Raw genomic sequence first — 15,101 nt, 5'->3', positions numbered from 1 at the left:
GTAAAACAATTTTATTTCAAATCAAATGGTGCTAGAAAGTGACAGATTTTTTAATTCTCTATAAAAATCCTTCCAGTACTTATCAGCTGTTGTATGCTCCAGAGGAAGTTTTGTAGTCCTTTCCAGTCTGACCACAGTACTCTCTGCTGCCACCTCAGTCCATGTCAGATACTGTCCGAAGCAGGAGAGGTTTCCTATGGGGATCTGCTCCTGCTCAGGACAGTTCTTGACATGGACAGAGGTGTCAGCAGAGAGCTCTGTGGTCAGAAAGAAAAGAACTACACAACTTTCTGTGTAGTATACTGAAGCTGATAAGTACTGGAAGGATGAAGATTTTTTAATAGAAGTAATTTACAAATCTGTTTAACTTTCTGGCACCAGTTCATTTAAAAAAAAGTCTAAAAGATACAAATGAGTTTCTTAAGCAATTGCAGACTGTGGATGTGAAATATCTTTGCACGGTCTTTATACTAATATTCTCCTTCGATAGAGACGAGGTGTATACGTGAAATGTTTAGGAATATACAGTTAGATGGACACTACTTAAAGGGGTACTCCACCTCTTGACTTATCGCCTATCCAAAGGCCGGACCCCCTGTGATCTCTGAGCTAACACCACAGCGTTCTGAACTTCGGAGCTTCTTTGTTCGTGACGTCACTCCACTCCTTCTCCATTCATGTCTATGGGAGGGGCGTGAAGACTGGTGTACCGCACAGGAGATCGTGGGGGGGGGTGTCCAGAGGCTGGAATCCAGCATCAGACATCTTATTCCCCATCCTTTTGGGTAGGGGAGAAGATTACGTCCTGCCGAAAAACTACTTTCACTTTGACAAAGATTTATTTATTTTTAAATCCTACAAATTGATGGAACTTCGATGGACTGCCCGGTCACCCCCAAGTCTAGCAATGTCTGTCTTTCAGTTCTATCTATATAAAACTCAACGTATGTGTGTATGTTCCAGCATCACGTCCAAACGGCTAAAGATATTAACATGAAACTTGGTCACATGTTACTTATATGTCAACAACAAACATAGGATAGGTGATTTAACCCTTACTCACCCCCATTTGCCAGGGGCGGGGTTTATGTTTAAAGTCCCATACAAGTCTATGGAAAATATATGTTGCTGCATAACTTCCAAATGACTGGAGATATTTCGATAATACTTGGTCACAGGTTACTTATATGTCCACTTAAAATATAGGATAGTTAATTTAACCCTTAACTATCCCCATTTGTGAGGGTCGGGGCTTTTTTTTAAGTCCCATGCAAATCAATGGGAAATGTATGTTCCCACATAACTTCCATACGGCTGGAGATATTTCAATACCAGGTACACATATTGCAGGTCGGGATAGCGGGTCGGGATATGACAACAATATATGAGGACGGGATAGGAGGTCAAAAGCTTCCTCCTTTGTTTATTTTCCTTCCCAACAAGGATTGGCTGGAGCTATTTCAATACCTGGTACTAGAGATGAGCAAACTTACAGTAAATTTGATTTGTCACGAACTTCTCGGCTCGGCAGTTGATTACTTTAGTCTGCATAAATTAGTTCAGCTTCCCGGTGCTCTGGTGGGCTGGAAAAGGTGGATACAGTCCTAGGAGACTTTCCTAGGACTGTATCCACCTTTTCCAGTCCACCGGAGCACCTGAAGGCTGAACTAATTTACGCAGGAAAAGTCATCAACTGCCGAGCCGAGAAGTTCGTGACGAATCAAATTTACTGTAAGTCTGCTCATCTCTACCTGGTACACATATTACGGGTCGGGCTAGGTGGTCAAAAGTTTCCTCCTTTGTTTATTTTCCTCCCCAACAAGGATTAGGAAGGAAAAACGGGGCAACGCCGGGTACTCGGCTAGTATGTTAATATATACACTGTTTTTCCTTCGTAATCCTTGTTGGGTAGGAAAATGAACAAAGGAGGAAGCTTTTGTTTTGACTCTTCCAATCCCGACCTCCTATCCCGTCCCGTAATGTGTACCAGGTATTGAAATATCTCCAGCCGTACGGAAGTTATGCAGTAACATATAATTCCCATAGACTTGTATGGGACTTTAACTCCTTAACGATGAAGGACGTATATTTACGTCCTGCGCCAGCTCCCGTGATATGCCGCGGGGTCATGCGGTGACCCCGCATCATATTGCGGCGCTCCTGGCGGCCATCAGCGGGCGGGACCTGCAGCTAATACAGGACATCACCGATCGCGGTGATTCCCTGTATTAACCCTTCAGACGCGGCGATCAAAGCTGACCACCGCATCTGAAGTGAAACTATCCTGGCTGCTCAGTCGGGCTGTTTGGGACCACCGCGGTAAAATTGCAGCATCCCAATCCCAAACAGCTTACAGGACACCGGGAGGGACCCTATCTGCCTCCTCGGTGTCCGATCGGCGAATGACTGCGCCGTGCCTGAAGTCCAGGCAGGAGCAGTCAAGTGCCGATAACACTGATCACAGGCGTGTTAATACACGCCTGTGATCTGTGTAGAAGATCAGTGTGTGCAGTGTTATAGGTCCCTATGGGAGCTAAAACATTGCAAAAAAAGTGTAAATAAAGATCATTTAACCCCTTCCCTAATAAGTTTTGAATCCCCCCCCCCTTTTCCCATTAAAAAAAGTGTAAATAGTGTAAAAAAAAACCTATGTGGTATCGCCGTGTGCGTAAATGTCCAAACTATAAAAATCGTTAATTAAACCGCACAGTCATTGGCGTACACGTAAAAAAAAATTCCAAAGTCCCAAAAAGCGTTTTTTGGTTACTTTTTATACCACTTTTAAAAACTTTATAAAAAATGATCAAAAAGTCTGATCAAAACAAAAATCATACCGATAAACTTCAGGTCACGGAGCAAAAAATGAGTCTTCATACCGCCCTGTACGTGGAAAAATAAAGTTATAGGGGTCAGAAGATGACAATATTAAACGTATAAATTTTCCTGCATGTAGTTATGATTTTTTCCAGAGGTACGATAAATATAAACCTATATAAGTAGGGGATCATTTTAACCGTATGGACCTACAGAATAAGGTGACATTTTTCCCGAAATATGCACTGCGTAGAAACAGAAGCCCCCAAAAGTTACAAAATTGTGTTTTTTCTTCGATTTTGTTGCACAATAAATTTTTTTCCTGTTTCGCCGTGTATTTTTGGGTAAAATGACTAATGTCACTGCAAAGTAGAATTGGTGACGCAAAAAATAAGCCATAATATGGATTTTTAGGTGGAAAATTGAAAGGGTTATGATTTTTAAAAGGTAAGGAGGAAAAAACGAAAATGCAAAAACTGAAAAACCCTGAGTCCTTAAGGGGTTAAACAAAAACCCCGCCCCTGGCAAATGGGGGTGAGTAAGTAAGGGTTAAATCGCCTATCCTATGTTTTTTGATGACACATAGCTGTTTTGACGTGATGCTTGAACGCGCGCGCACACACACACACACACACACACACACACACACACACACACTCGCTCACTCTCATTGAGTTTTAGATATATGGCTATATAGATTGTCTGACATAAACATGTTTCCCACAAAGCACTGTTCTAATTTGTCACACGACTCAATATAGTACATATTATTCCCTATCACAGCGGTCGGAACACCCTCTAACACCATCATGGTGTTGCTAAAGGTGTATGAAGCGGGCTCCTAATAGCACAGATTTCATGGATCAAGGCAATTCATAGGTATTACATTGATCTGTATGAGCCACACCAAACACCAGAACTGCATATTTTTTGAGCACATCACATCCCAGAATAAAATTTGAATAAGTGATCGAAAAGTCTAATGCCAAAATGGTATTGATAAAATTACAGATCATAGTGTAAAATTGAGCCCTCAACCAGCCCAGTATATGGACAAATAGTTACAGGGGTCAGATGGAAATTATACAAATTGGATATTATTGTACCAACCTAAAGAGTCAAAATAACATGTCCCCTTGTTCCACAGTGTACAGGGTTTAAAAAATAAAAAAATAAAGACCCCCACACAATAGCATTTTTTATTATAATTTAATTTTTTTTTATCACTTTCACCTCACAAATTAATTTTATTTCCATTTTAAGAGTATACAGTGGATTGGGGATAAATTAAAGTATAACCTCGGCAAAAATAAGCTATATTTTTTTTGGGCGGTTCAAACTGTTCTGAAGGACCAGAACTTACGTTGCCAAATAGTTTGAGAAACTGATGTCCACGCTTCATGACTTTTAAAGTTTTATAAAGATTTTTGAAAAAAGGCAGAAAACATCAGTTAAAAATTTCATGAACCAAGAACAGAAATATTGAAAGAACATTGGATTTGGCCATGGTTGGTCATGGTGAAGGTGGTCATGGTGAACTCTGTAAAAGAGTTCAAATGGGGTCTGGCTACATTGCTGGTTATGTATATTGGGGTTATTATAGGGACAGAACATTGATCCAGGGATTTATTTTGATGCCATATTTGGAGTTGGGAAGGAATTTTTACCTCTAGTATGAGGTTTTTTTTCCTTCCTCTGGATCAACTCAGTAGGGACTCATTAGGGTTATAGGTTGAACTCTATTTACTCCAGTCTTTTTTCAGCCTTATGAACCATGTAACTGTGTTTCACACCAAACACACAATCCTTAGTCATAGCCTGAAGTTCCCTACTGACAAAATGCAACCTCACATCCTGTCCCACAAGTGAAAGTTTTACCCTAAATACCAGATGACTATTCATATGAAAGTATTGGGACATCTGCACGTTCCACCTACAGGAACCTTTAGGACATCCCATTCTAAATCCGTATGCATAGAGGAAGAGTCATTCCATAGTTTGCAGGAATAAGTTTCCACTCTTCTGGGAAGACTTTCTATGATATTTTGGAAGGGTTTATGGGAAATTTTTGCACATTCCTCCAGAAGAAGATTTTTGAGGTCAGTCACTGATGTTTAGTGAGAGGGTCCGGCTCACAATCTCTAATTTAGTTCACCCCAATTTCAGGATCTGACTTGGAGTGGTGTGCTGCTATAAACCCCCCCCCCACCCTTGTGATCTACATGCAGACTCGACATTCTTAACATTATGTTCAGAACACCGGGTTCAGGTGGTTGGGATGTCACGCCATGCCCCCTTGTGACATCAAGCCTTGTCACTCAACCGGAACACCCTGCGATCAGACATCTTATCCCCTATGCTTTGGATAGGGCATAAGATGTCTAGGGGCGGAGTACCCAAAGAGGCCGTGACGTGACGACCACAGCCGACTGGGCCCTAGACATCTCCATTCATGTCAGTAGGAGGAGGCGCGGCGCGGCGTGATGCCACAACTATGGCCACCCGAATCCAACGTTCTGAACATAATGTCCAGAACGCCTGGGTGCCTGCACGGAGATCGCAGGGGGTCAGTGTCTGGAGTAATGTGAGCCACAGGTGGTTCATTTGGAGCTGATGGCGGCGGTGCCGTGAATATATTAGCTGCCTTTTAGTGTATTTTGAATCTCCCTCGTAATCATCTCCTGCATGGAGGATAGCAGCCAGGGAACCTCCGCATATACCAGATGAACATGTCTGCTTCTCATATTAAGAAGGCAATCTAGCTTTACAGATATTGCATTCTTTATTTTTGCTGTATCAAATTAGTATTTTCCCTTTTTTTTTTTTTTTCTTTGTCAGCATTGTAATGCTTGAAAGACTTGATATATGGCCTTTTCATTGTTTTGAGCTGCACCTGACTTCTCTGTGTAAAAGTAGAGGTGTATGTATGTGTGTGTATAGTATCATACAATAGACTGAATGGGATAGGTGTATGCAGTGGTCATGCTAGAAAGAGGGGGAGGCTGAGCTATGAGCAACAGCTATTGTGTGTACATATAATCTATACACTGGTGTCACCTTTCACTGTAATTAAAGGGGTGCTCTGCCCCTAGACATCTTATCTGCTATCCAAAGGATAGGAAATAAGATGTCTGATCATGGGGGACCCCACAATCTCCCTGCTGCACCCGACATTCCTTTAGAGCATCGGAGACTCGTGATGTCACGGCCACGCCCCACTCTTGACATCATGGCCACGCCCCTAAATGCAAGTCTATGGGAGGGTCTGTGACATCACGAGCCTCTGCCAGGCATCCATCACGGAGCGAAGTTCACTCTGTGCACCGATGTCTGGGGTGCCGCAGCAGGGGTCCCCAGCAGCAGGACCCCCGTGATCAGACATCTTATCCCCTATCCTTTGGATAGAGGATAAGATGTCTAGGGGCGGAGTACCCCTTTTTAGGAAGGAGACTGCTGAGAAATGATCTGTACAGAACAAAAATTCTTGCCTTTAGTTTTAGACCTAGTGACCAGAGGGGGAGCTGCAAGATTTTAGGATTATTTGATGATCTAGAAAATTATAAACAACAAAAATTCTTAAAATGTTTAACATGAAATCTTGATTTAAACAAATTTTCCCTAAAATGATTTTATTTTATTTCTTTCTCTTAAATCCAGGTGGAATAGAAATGAAGGTACACATGCACACAAAGTTTTGCTTTATTTGTTTGTTCACATTTATTTTTCATCATTGCAACCATTGCCACGGCTATGCACACGACCACACGCCAGAGGAAAGTCACACTCACCGGCACAATGACTACCAGATCTCCCAGGAGCCGTATTTCCCCACAAGCAAGTCTTCACCCCCGGACGCTGAGCTCGAACAAAGATACTATATCGAAAAATTATTCCACCACTATGGGGATAATGGAAGGTTGTCCTATAGTGGGCTGGAAAAGCTTTTATCCAGCTTGGGTCTGGGCGAGGTAAAAGTGGTTGAAATTGGTCATGAGGACGTTGGCCATGATCATGATTCCCATTCAGACACTTTACATGTCCGTGATCCTGTAGATTCCAATCACCATACAGAAGAAAAAAATGATTCAAAAACTGTTTCCGAGTGTAAAGAGAAAAAGGCATCTGTGTCCCCGGAGCATAAATCTACCCACAAAAATCACTCTCATCATCCTCATCACCACCACCATCATGTCCACAATGGTACACATCATAACCATAGCCACCATAATCACACGGTAAACCACGTGTCGCTAGAAGGACAGACAAATGACCCCTTACCTGGTACAAATGCAACACAGGAGCAAGTGGTGGAAAAGAAAATGCACAAGCATAAAAAAAGGCGGAAAGGAACCAAAACCAGCGAAGCGGCTCTTAATTCTCAGTCCGATTTGGAGCAAACTCAAGATGAAAATAAACATGGTTACAAACACGACCATAACTCTGCTTCATCTCTTAACCCTGTCAATGTGGACCATGATAATCATGAATGGGAGGAACCCAGACAGGGGGTCGAAGCTCTGCAGAGAAACACCCGAAAAAGAGAAGCTCCGAATGATCACACGAGTATGAAAACACACGTAGGATTAGAGAGAAGTCACGGTCAGCATGTTCATGAAGTGCACGAACACAATGAGGTAAGAGGAGGCAACGCTTTATTCAGATAATACTCTGACACTGTTTAGAATTTATAAAGTTACCACAATTTTGCAAAAGTTGTGTTTTTTATTCTTATAAATGTCTTATTAATGATTATTCAATAAATATTTACTATTACTACTTAATATGGATTATAATATTACTATTTATGTTGTGGTTATTTATTAACATAGAGAAATTTATGTTACTACTATTTTTTTTCCGCTCCATTGGGGGACACAGACCGTCGGTGTATGCTGCTGTCTCTAGGAGGTGTGACACTATGGTAATAAAAAAAAAAAAAAAAAGTCGGCTCCTCCCAGCAGGATATTTCCGCCTTCAGGCTCTGAGCTAATCAGTTTAAGCTTAGTGTCTGAAGGAGGTGGACATGGTCTGGAATTCTCCAGACCAGGTCTTCTGATTTTTTGTTTTCCTAGTATAGGGACGTGTTAGTTTTTTATTCCTTTTTTTCTTTCCTGTTTTCAGGTGGGGACTCAGGGACTCCGGTTCCCCGTTTCCCCATTGCAAGTAAGGGGGCAGAGACAATGCGTGTATGCGCTGTTCACCCCCCCCCCCCTCGCCAACGGTCAGCGCCTGGGTTGGTACCTCATGGGTCCGGGTCCCCCTATAGCAGCCAGGCGTCATGCAGGTAACTAAAGCTGACTGAAGACTCCATTAGGTAAGTTCTTCTGACTGAGGTAAGTACTTTCCTCCCTTTTTCTCCTTAGGTACGGACTTGCAACCTCTGGAGACCCCCTTTTCTTGGCCCACCTTTCAGGTTATGGGGGCTGGCTTATACAGGGGCTGGACTTTTATTCTGGGGAGCAGTGGCATTTCAGGGGGCATGTAATCTGTTTTACATTGGGCACTTCACTGTGTGTGTGTGTGTGTGTTTCTTGCGACTATGTCCACAGCGCTTTATATGCGGCTGTCAGCCACGGCGCTGGTACGGGCCGGGCGCTCTCAGCGCTGGCTTACTTTCACTTCCCCAGCAGTGCCTTATATGCGGCTGACAGCCGCGGCGCTGGTACGGGCCGGGCGCTCTCAGTCTCTGCCAGAGTATAGGCTGCCCGCTCTATTTCCCTGAGCGCATATGCGGCTGACGTGCGCTCGGGACAAGGAGCGGGTGCCATTACAGCTTCTTCTCGGCAGTCTATAGCTCCGCCCACAGGGCGGTCGGAGCTCTTCAGAGGCGCATAGTAGCCTCCAATCAGCGCCGTGGGTGCGAACTTCAGTTAGGAGGGGCCAATTAGTTAGTGCCTCTGCTTCAGGCATGCCCCTCTCTCCCTATTGGCTGGCACTCTAGCTGCATGGAGCAAAGTTCTCCTCACTGCAGCTGCCTGGGGACACAGACTAGGGTGAGAAAGTTCCTGTCTCTTTTCTCATTATGTCCATACCCAGAGCTGTTCCTCCCTCTAAACAGAAACCTGGAACGTCAGTGACTTATTTTGTTTGTAAGCACTGTAATACCAAGATGCCTGGCTCTGCTGAGCCCACTTGCCCTGCCTGCTCCACTGCTCTCCCAGACCCCCTGGTACCCCCTGATGCCCTTTCGGTTCCGGTGGATTCAGCCGCTCCACCAGCCTGGGTTTCTTCCCTGACCCAGTATATGGCTGACTTGACCCAAGTCTCCCGTTCGGTGGCTGAGGCCTCCCGGGAAGTGATGTTCCTCCCTTGTGGGGGTCTTCCTTGCACAGGGCCTCTGAGAGGGCCCGCTCCTAGTTTCCAGATACTTCACGCTCTCAAAAGCGTACTAGGGGTGCCTCGTCTGACTCTTCCATTGAGTCTTCAGATAGACATGGGCGTTCCCCTCGTGTGTCCCACCCCCCTGTCATCTGGGCACAAACGTCGCTCCTCCGGAGAACGTTCTCAGTCGCCACTCTGCCACGCCAGAGCCGCGTACCCGGTCAGGGTCGCCCCCCCCCCCCCCCCCCTCCAGGACTGACTCTACTCGTTCACATTCTCCTGGTGAATTGGCGGACAAGGCTTCCGAGCCGGCATCTGACTCAGAGGACCGCTCGGATTCAGTTGAAACGGTGAACTCATTGGTGACAGCCATAAGAGACACCTTTCACTTAGAGGACCCAGGATCTTCGGCTGTCACTCCAGGAGTATCCTTTCATCATGCTAAGCCAACACCTCAAAGGTTCAGCTCTCATGCTGACTTTGATGACATTCTGGAATCTGCATGGAAACATCCAGACGAGGTTCCCGGGAATCAAGACGATTCAAGAACGTTATCCATTTGACAAAGACTTTGTCACTAAGGTGGTTTCCCCTCCCTCTGGGGATCCACCAATCTCCCGGATCTCTAAGGCGACTACACTGCCACTGGCAGATGCCGCTGCCTTCAAGGATTCCACGGACAAGAAGGTAGAATCCTTAGCAAAGTTTGCCTCTGAAGCAGCTGGCTCTTCTCTTCTTCACATCTTTGCCTCGACATGGGCATGGCCCTGTCGGAGTGGTGCCAAAAGCTCCATCAGGATATCTTAGCGGGATCCCCACCAGAGGATCTATCTGTCCTGGCTCTCCAATGCTCTAAATCTGGGGACTTCCTATGTGCAGCTTCCATGCAGTCAGCCCGTTGTTCTGCCTTTGCTGTGGGTCACCTAGCGGCTCTCCGCCGCTCTATGTGGCTTAAAGCTTGGAATGCGGATGCCGCTTCCAAAAGGTCTCTCTGTGCTTCCTTTTATGGGTGGCCGTCCTTTTAGCAAGTGCCTTGATGAGATTATCTCTGAGGCGATAGGAGGTAAGAGTTCCTTGTTGCCTCAAAATAAGGCTCTCCCTACTTCCCAAAGGAAGTCCTCTTCAAAGGGTCCAGGCAGGCGCCTTCGCTGGACAAAAAGGCTCCCTTGTTCCGGGCGCACCCGTCTTGGAAGTTGGACTCCAACCAGTCCGACCGTTTTGTGCACAAATCAGGCAACCGCAAACCCACTTCTGCATGAAGTGAGGCCCCCACCCGCTGTTTTTTTTTTTTTCTCGGGTGGGAGGTCGTCTCTTAATTTTTCGAGACATCTGGACCTCACACATTCAGAACTCTTGGGTCAGGGACGTGGTGTCCAACGGTTACCGAATCGAATTCGCCTCCCTTCCGGGGGATCGCTTTTTTTTTCGATCCCGGGCCCCCTGGTCGCCTTCTCTGGCGAAGCAATTTCGAGAGGCTCTCCAGTCTCTTCTTCTCCAGGGGGTCATCGTTCAGAGGAACGGTTCCGGGGTTCTATTCTATTCCAATCTTTTTGTGGTTCCCAAGAAGGACGGTTCTGTGCGACCAATCCTAGACCTCAAGTCTCAACCGCCATCTTCTCATCCGTCACTTCCGAATGGAATCTCTCCGTTCGGTGGTGGCATCCCTGAAACAAGGAGTTTCTTTCATTGGTGGACATCAAGGATGCCTACCTCCATGTGCCAATATTTCCAGGCCATCATCGGTACCTCTGCTTTGCTGTTCCGGAGGGGCATTTTCAATTCGTAGCCCTCCCCTTCGGTCTGGCCTCAGCTCCTCTGGTCTTTACCAAGATCCTTGCGCCAGTGATGGGCCTGTTACGGTCGAGGGGAGTCTCGGTGATACCCTACCTGTACGACCTTCTCATCAAGGCTCCAACCAGAGCCCAGACTCTGGAGAATGTGGACGTCACTCTCCACACTCTGGATTGCTTCGGGTGGATGGTCAACCGGGACAAGTCATCCCTCTGTCCTACCCAGTCTCTAACCTTCTTGGGCCTTCGCTTCGACACGGCCTCTGCCCGAATTTGCCTCACGCCGAACAAACATCTGGCGCCTCTGTCGGGGTCCGCTCCCTTCGGACCCAGGTCTCAGTCCCCATCCACACTTGTATGAAAGTCCTGGGTCGGATGGTGGCAACTATGGAGGCCCTTTGCCCAGTTTTCATTACCGCCCCCTTCAACTGGCAATTTCTCTCTCGATGGGGCAGGTTTCCTCTGTCCCTCGATCGTCAGATTGTTCTCCCTCGCAGGGTCTGTCAGTCTCTGCTCTGGTGGCACTTCTTCTCCAAGGGCGGTCGTTTCTTCCCCTTCACTGGCAGGTAGTTACAACGGATGCCAGCCTGTCGGGCTGGGGCGGCGTGTTCAGGGATTGGACGGTTCAGGGACTCTGGTCTCCCCGAGAGACCCTTCTTTCGATAAACCTATTGGAATTACGGGCGATTCTTCTTTGTCTTCTTCTTTGGGAGTCCCGGCTTCAGTTCCGTCCTGTCCGCGTCCAGTCGGACAACACCATGGCCTTGGCATACATAAATCGACAAGGTGGCACTCGCAGCTCGGCAGCCATGGCCGAGGTGACCAAGATTCTCATCTGGGCGGAAAGCAAGTCCCGGGACACTCAGGCTCTGGTCGTGGGTGCCCTAGTGATTCCTTGGGCGGGGTTTGCCCTACACGATCTGTTCCCTCCCCTTCCGCTCCTTCCCAGGGTGCTGAGGAAGCTCAAAACAGAGGGCGTCCCCGCCATTCTGGTAGCTCCAGATTGGCCCCGAAGGTCGTGGTACGCCGACTTAGTCAGGCTCCTGGACGACGCACCACTGCGCCTTCCGCTCCGTCCGGACCTGCTCTCTCAGGGTCCTCTTTGCCACCCCAATTTACAGTCGCTGCATTTGACGCCGTGGTTTTGAGGGCCCGCGGGTACTCTTCCCATGTCATTCACACCATGCTCAGGGCTCGTAAGCCTCCTCCGCAAGAATTTACCACCGTACTTGGCAGTCTTATTTTCGTTGGTATGAAGCTCAGGATTTATCCCCTGTAACCTTCTCGATTCCCAGTCATCTCTCCTTTTTGCAGTCGGGTTTGGAACTGGGGTTGTCTCTGTTCCCTTAAAGGTCAGGTTTCGGCCCTTGCTATCTTCCATTGGCCCCTGGCTTCTATTCTCATGTCCGGACCTTCCTTCAAGGAGTGGCGCATGCTGTTCCTCCTGATCGGTCACCCTCTCTCTCCCTTGGGACTTGAATTTGGTTCTGAGTGCCCTCCATGGTGAACCCTTTGAGCCCCTTAGAGAGGGGTATCTCCGCCTCCTTTCTTGGAAAGTGGCATTTCTTGATATCACCTCCATCCGAAGGGTGTCTAAATTGGCAGCTCTCTCCTGCCTTCTCCGTTTCTGGTGATCCACCAGAACAAGGTTGTGTTCTGGCAAGATCCTTCCGTTTTGCCTAAGGTGGTTTCGGCCTTTCATCTCAATGAGGACACTGTCCTCCCGTCTTTTTGTCCTGCTCCTTCTCATCCTAAAGAGCGCTTACTACACAAGCTGGATGTAGTTTGGGCTGTTCGGTCTTATCTCTCCATCACTTCTTCTTTTCATCAGTGTGATTAGTTTTTCGTCCTTACGGAGGGTCGTCGTAAGGGACATCCTGCTTCCAAGGCCACCATTTCTCGGTGGATTCGGTCCGCCATTTCGGAAGCCTATCGCTGTAATGGGAAGATTCCTCCTTTCAGGATTGTGGCTCATTCTACCCGTTCTGTTGGGGCATCCTGGGCTCTCCAGAATAGAGCCTCGGCCTCGCAGATTTGCAAGGCGGCTACCTGGTCGTCTTTGCACACTTCTCGAGGTTCTACAGAGTTCATACCTTCGCATCGGCTGATGCTAGTCTGGGTCATAAAGTGTTGCAGGCGGCAGTGGTTCAGCTGTCTGCCTGACTGTTTATCTGCCCACCCAAGGGACGGCTTTGGTACGTCCCACGGTCTGTGTCCCCCAATGGAGCCGATCGAGAGATTTTACGGTAAGTAAACAAAAATCTCCTTTTCTCTGAGGATCCATTGGGGGACACAGCTCCCACCCTTTTTGGGGTTTCCTTTGGTACTCTTTCCGAGCGTGTGTTCAGTTATGTTTTTTTCTTCTGGTTCTCGGACAGTTTTGGGTTTTTTCTTTGACCTGTTGGTCTCCTCCTATTGCTCTGGAACTTAAACTGATTAGCTCAGGGCCTGAAGGTGGGTATATCCTGCTGGGAGGAGCTGACTTTTTTTATTACCATAGTGTCACACCTCCTAGAGACAGCAGCATACACCCACGGTCTGTGTCCCCCAATGGATCCTCTCCTCCAAGAAAGAGATTTTACGGTAAGTAAACAAATCTCCTTATTGTGTTTCACAGCAATTCCTGAACTTTTGGGGTTGTTGGTGTGTGCACCTTGGGTTCTTGGGTTTTCTGTTGTATGTATTCTCTTGAAAAATCGAAAATACATACTTACTTTTTTTTTTTTTTTTTTTTTATTTATAATTACCATTTTTAGGTTAACAATAAATAATTTTTTTTTATAAATATAATACAGAATAAATAGTAATATTAAATCAAATATTTACGACTATTTTTATGTATTAATGTATATTAATATAAAAATAAAAAATAGTAACTATTAAAAAATATACATTAAGATAATAAATGCAGTTATTAGAGTCAAATTTAGTCTCCCCCCCCCCCCCCCCCCCTCTCCATACAAACTAGCCCAAAATAAAATACTTGCCATTATTGATGGCTAAAGGGCTATGGCTTTTTAGCTCCATGCAGCTGCAGGATCAAATTTCATTGACCTCAATAGGTTTTAGGTTGCGTCCTATTACTAGAAAATAACTGGACCAAAAATACTTCTGGCTACCGAGCCTCCAACACAGATGGAAGCATAGCCTTAGTTGTTGGGCTTGAGTAGTGGGGTTCTCAGAAAACTCCTCCTTAAGGGTACGTTCACATGGCCATGTTTCCTGTAGATTTTCTGCAGCGTATTTTTTTGCAGAAAGACCACAGTGGATTTTGCTACCATTGACTTCAATGGGTCCATAGGAAATCCACAATAGTAGATTTGCTTATATTTAGCAGACCCATTGAAGTCAATGTGGAAAAAAATATGTTTGAGATGGCTAAATGTGTGTGTTATGTTGGATTCAAAGGTTAGCCATTGAATTCTTTTTGAGATAAACCACTGCTGAAAGGTAAATAATAATTCACGGTCAACAATAACCACGTCCACGTAAATAGAACTCTTAATCTCTATAATTAAAATCTGCTTAAGCAACCCCTAATATATAAAATATAATGTAAAAGTAGATCAGAGGTCGCCTCCAAGCACCAAATGCAAGTTAAAGAATGCCGCCACAGTGTTATCCGGTACAAAAGTAATAGGTGTTGTGCGATTAGCGACTTCCCTATGGGGCAATCTGCTTATGTCAGGGAAACACAATCAAATGTAAAAATCTCCTCCTTATATTGGCAACCAACCATTTATGCGGCTAAGTGCTATTACTGTACACTGTTTATTTCATAGTATGAATTTATTCTTTTATATTTTTTTATTTTTTTAGTAGTGAGAAACATACTTTGTATGTAATGAATTTTCACATCCTGAGCCCACCCTATATCCACTATGACTGCGCGTCATTAAGAAGGCATATCCAGTGCCATTAAGAATTTTTTATTTAATTTATATGTGAGGGGTTATTGCTAAATTCATAAACTGTGAAAATAGGTTCACACCTTTTTGTTAGGTCCAATGAATTCTCCCTTAATAATAATGCCCCTGGGACAAGTTTACCAATTGTAAGTGACCTTTAAAGAGTACATGGTCTTGTTACATTATATAATCCTCCCAGGTCACTGCCCCCATCATGATAAACCACCCCCTGCCTTTATTTGTATAATTTTTTTAGTTTTCTACCTTG

At 45.6% G+C, this 15,101-nt stretch overlaps 1 protein-coding gene across 7 annotated transcripts in view; it reads left to right on the top strand.

The window, feature by feature from the left end:
* Positions 1-15,101, top strand: part of LOC130295231 (zinc transporter ZIP10-like) — a 51,329-nt gene that overhangs the window by 15,153 nt on the left and 21,075 nt on the right. For all 7 annotated transcript variants that reach the window (XM_056545771.1, XM_056545761.1, XM_056545781.1 and 4 more), the window contains exon 2: positions 6,472-7,448. In XM_056545771.1, the coding sequence (XP_056401746.1) occupies positions 6,472-7,448 (977 nt within the window). The remainder of the gene's footprint in view (positions 1-6,471; positions 7,449-15,101) is intronic.

The sequence above is a fragment of the Hyla sarda genome, chromosome 1 (assembly GCF_029499605.1).
Source record: "Hyla sarda isolate aHylSar1 chromosome 1, aHylSar1.hap1, whole genome shotgun sequence".
In the NCBI taxonomy this organism is placed as follows: Eukaryota; Metazoa; Chordata; class Amphibia; order Anura; family Hylidae; genus Hyla; species Hyla sarda.
This window is presented reverse-complemented; position numbering and strand designations above follow the sequence as displayed.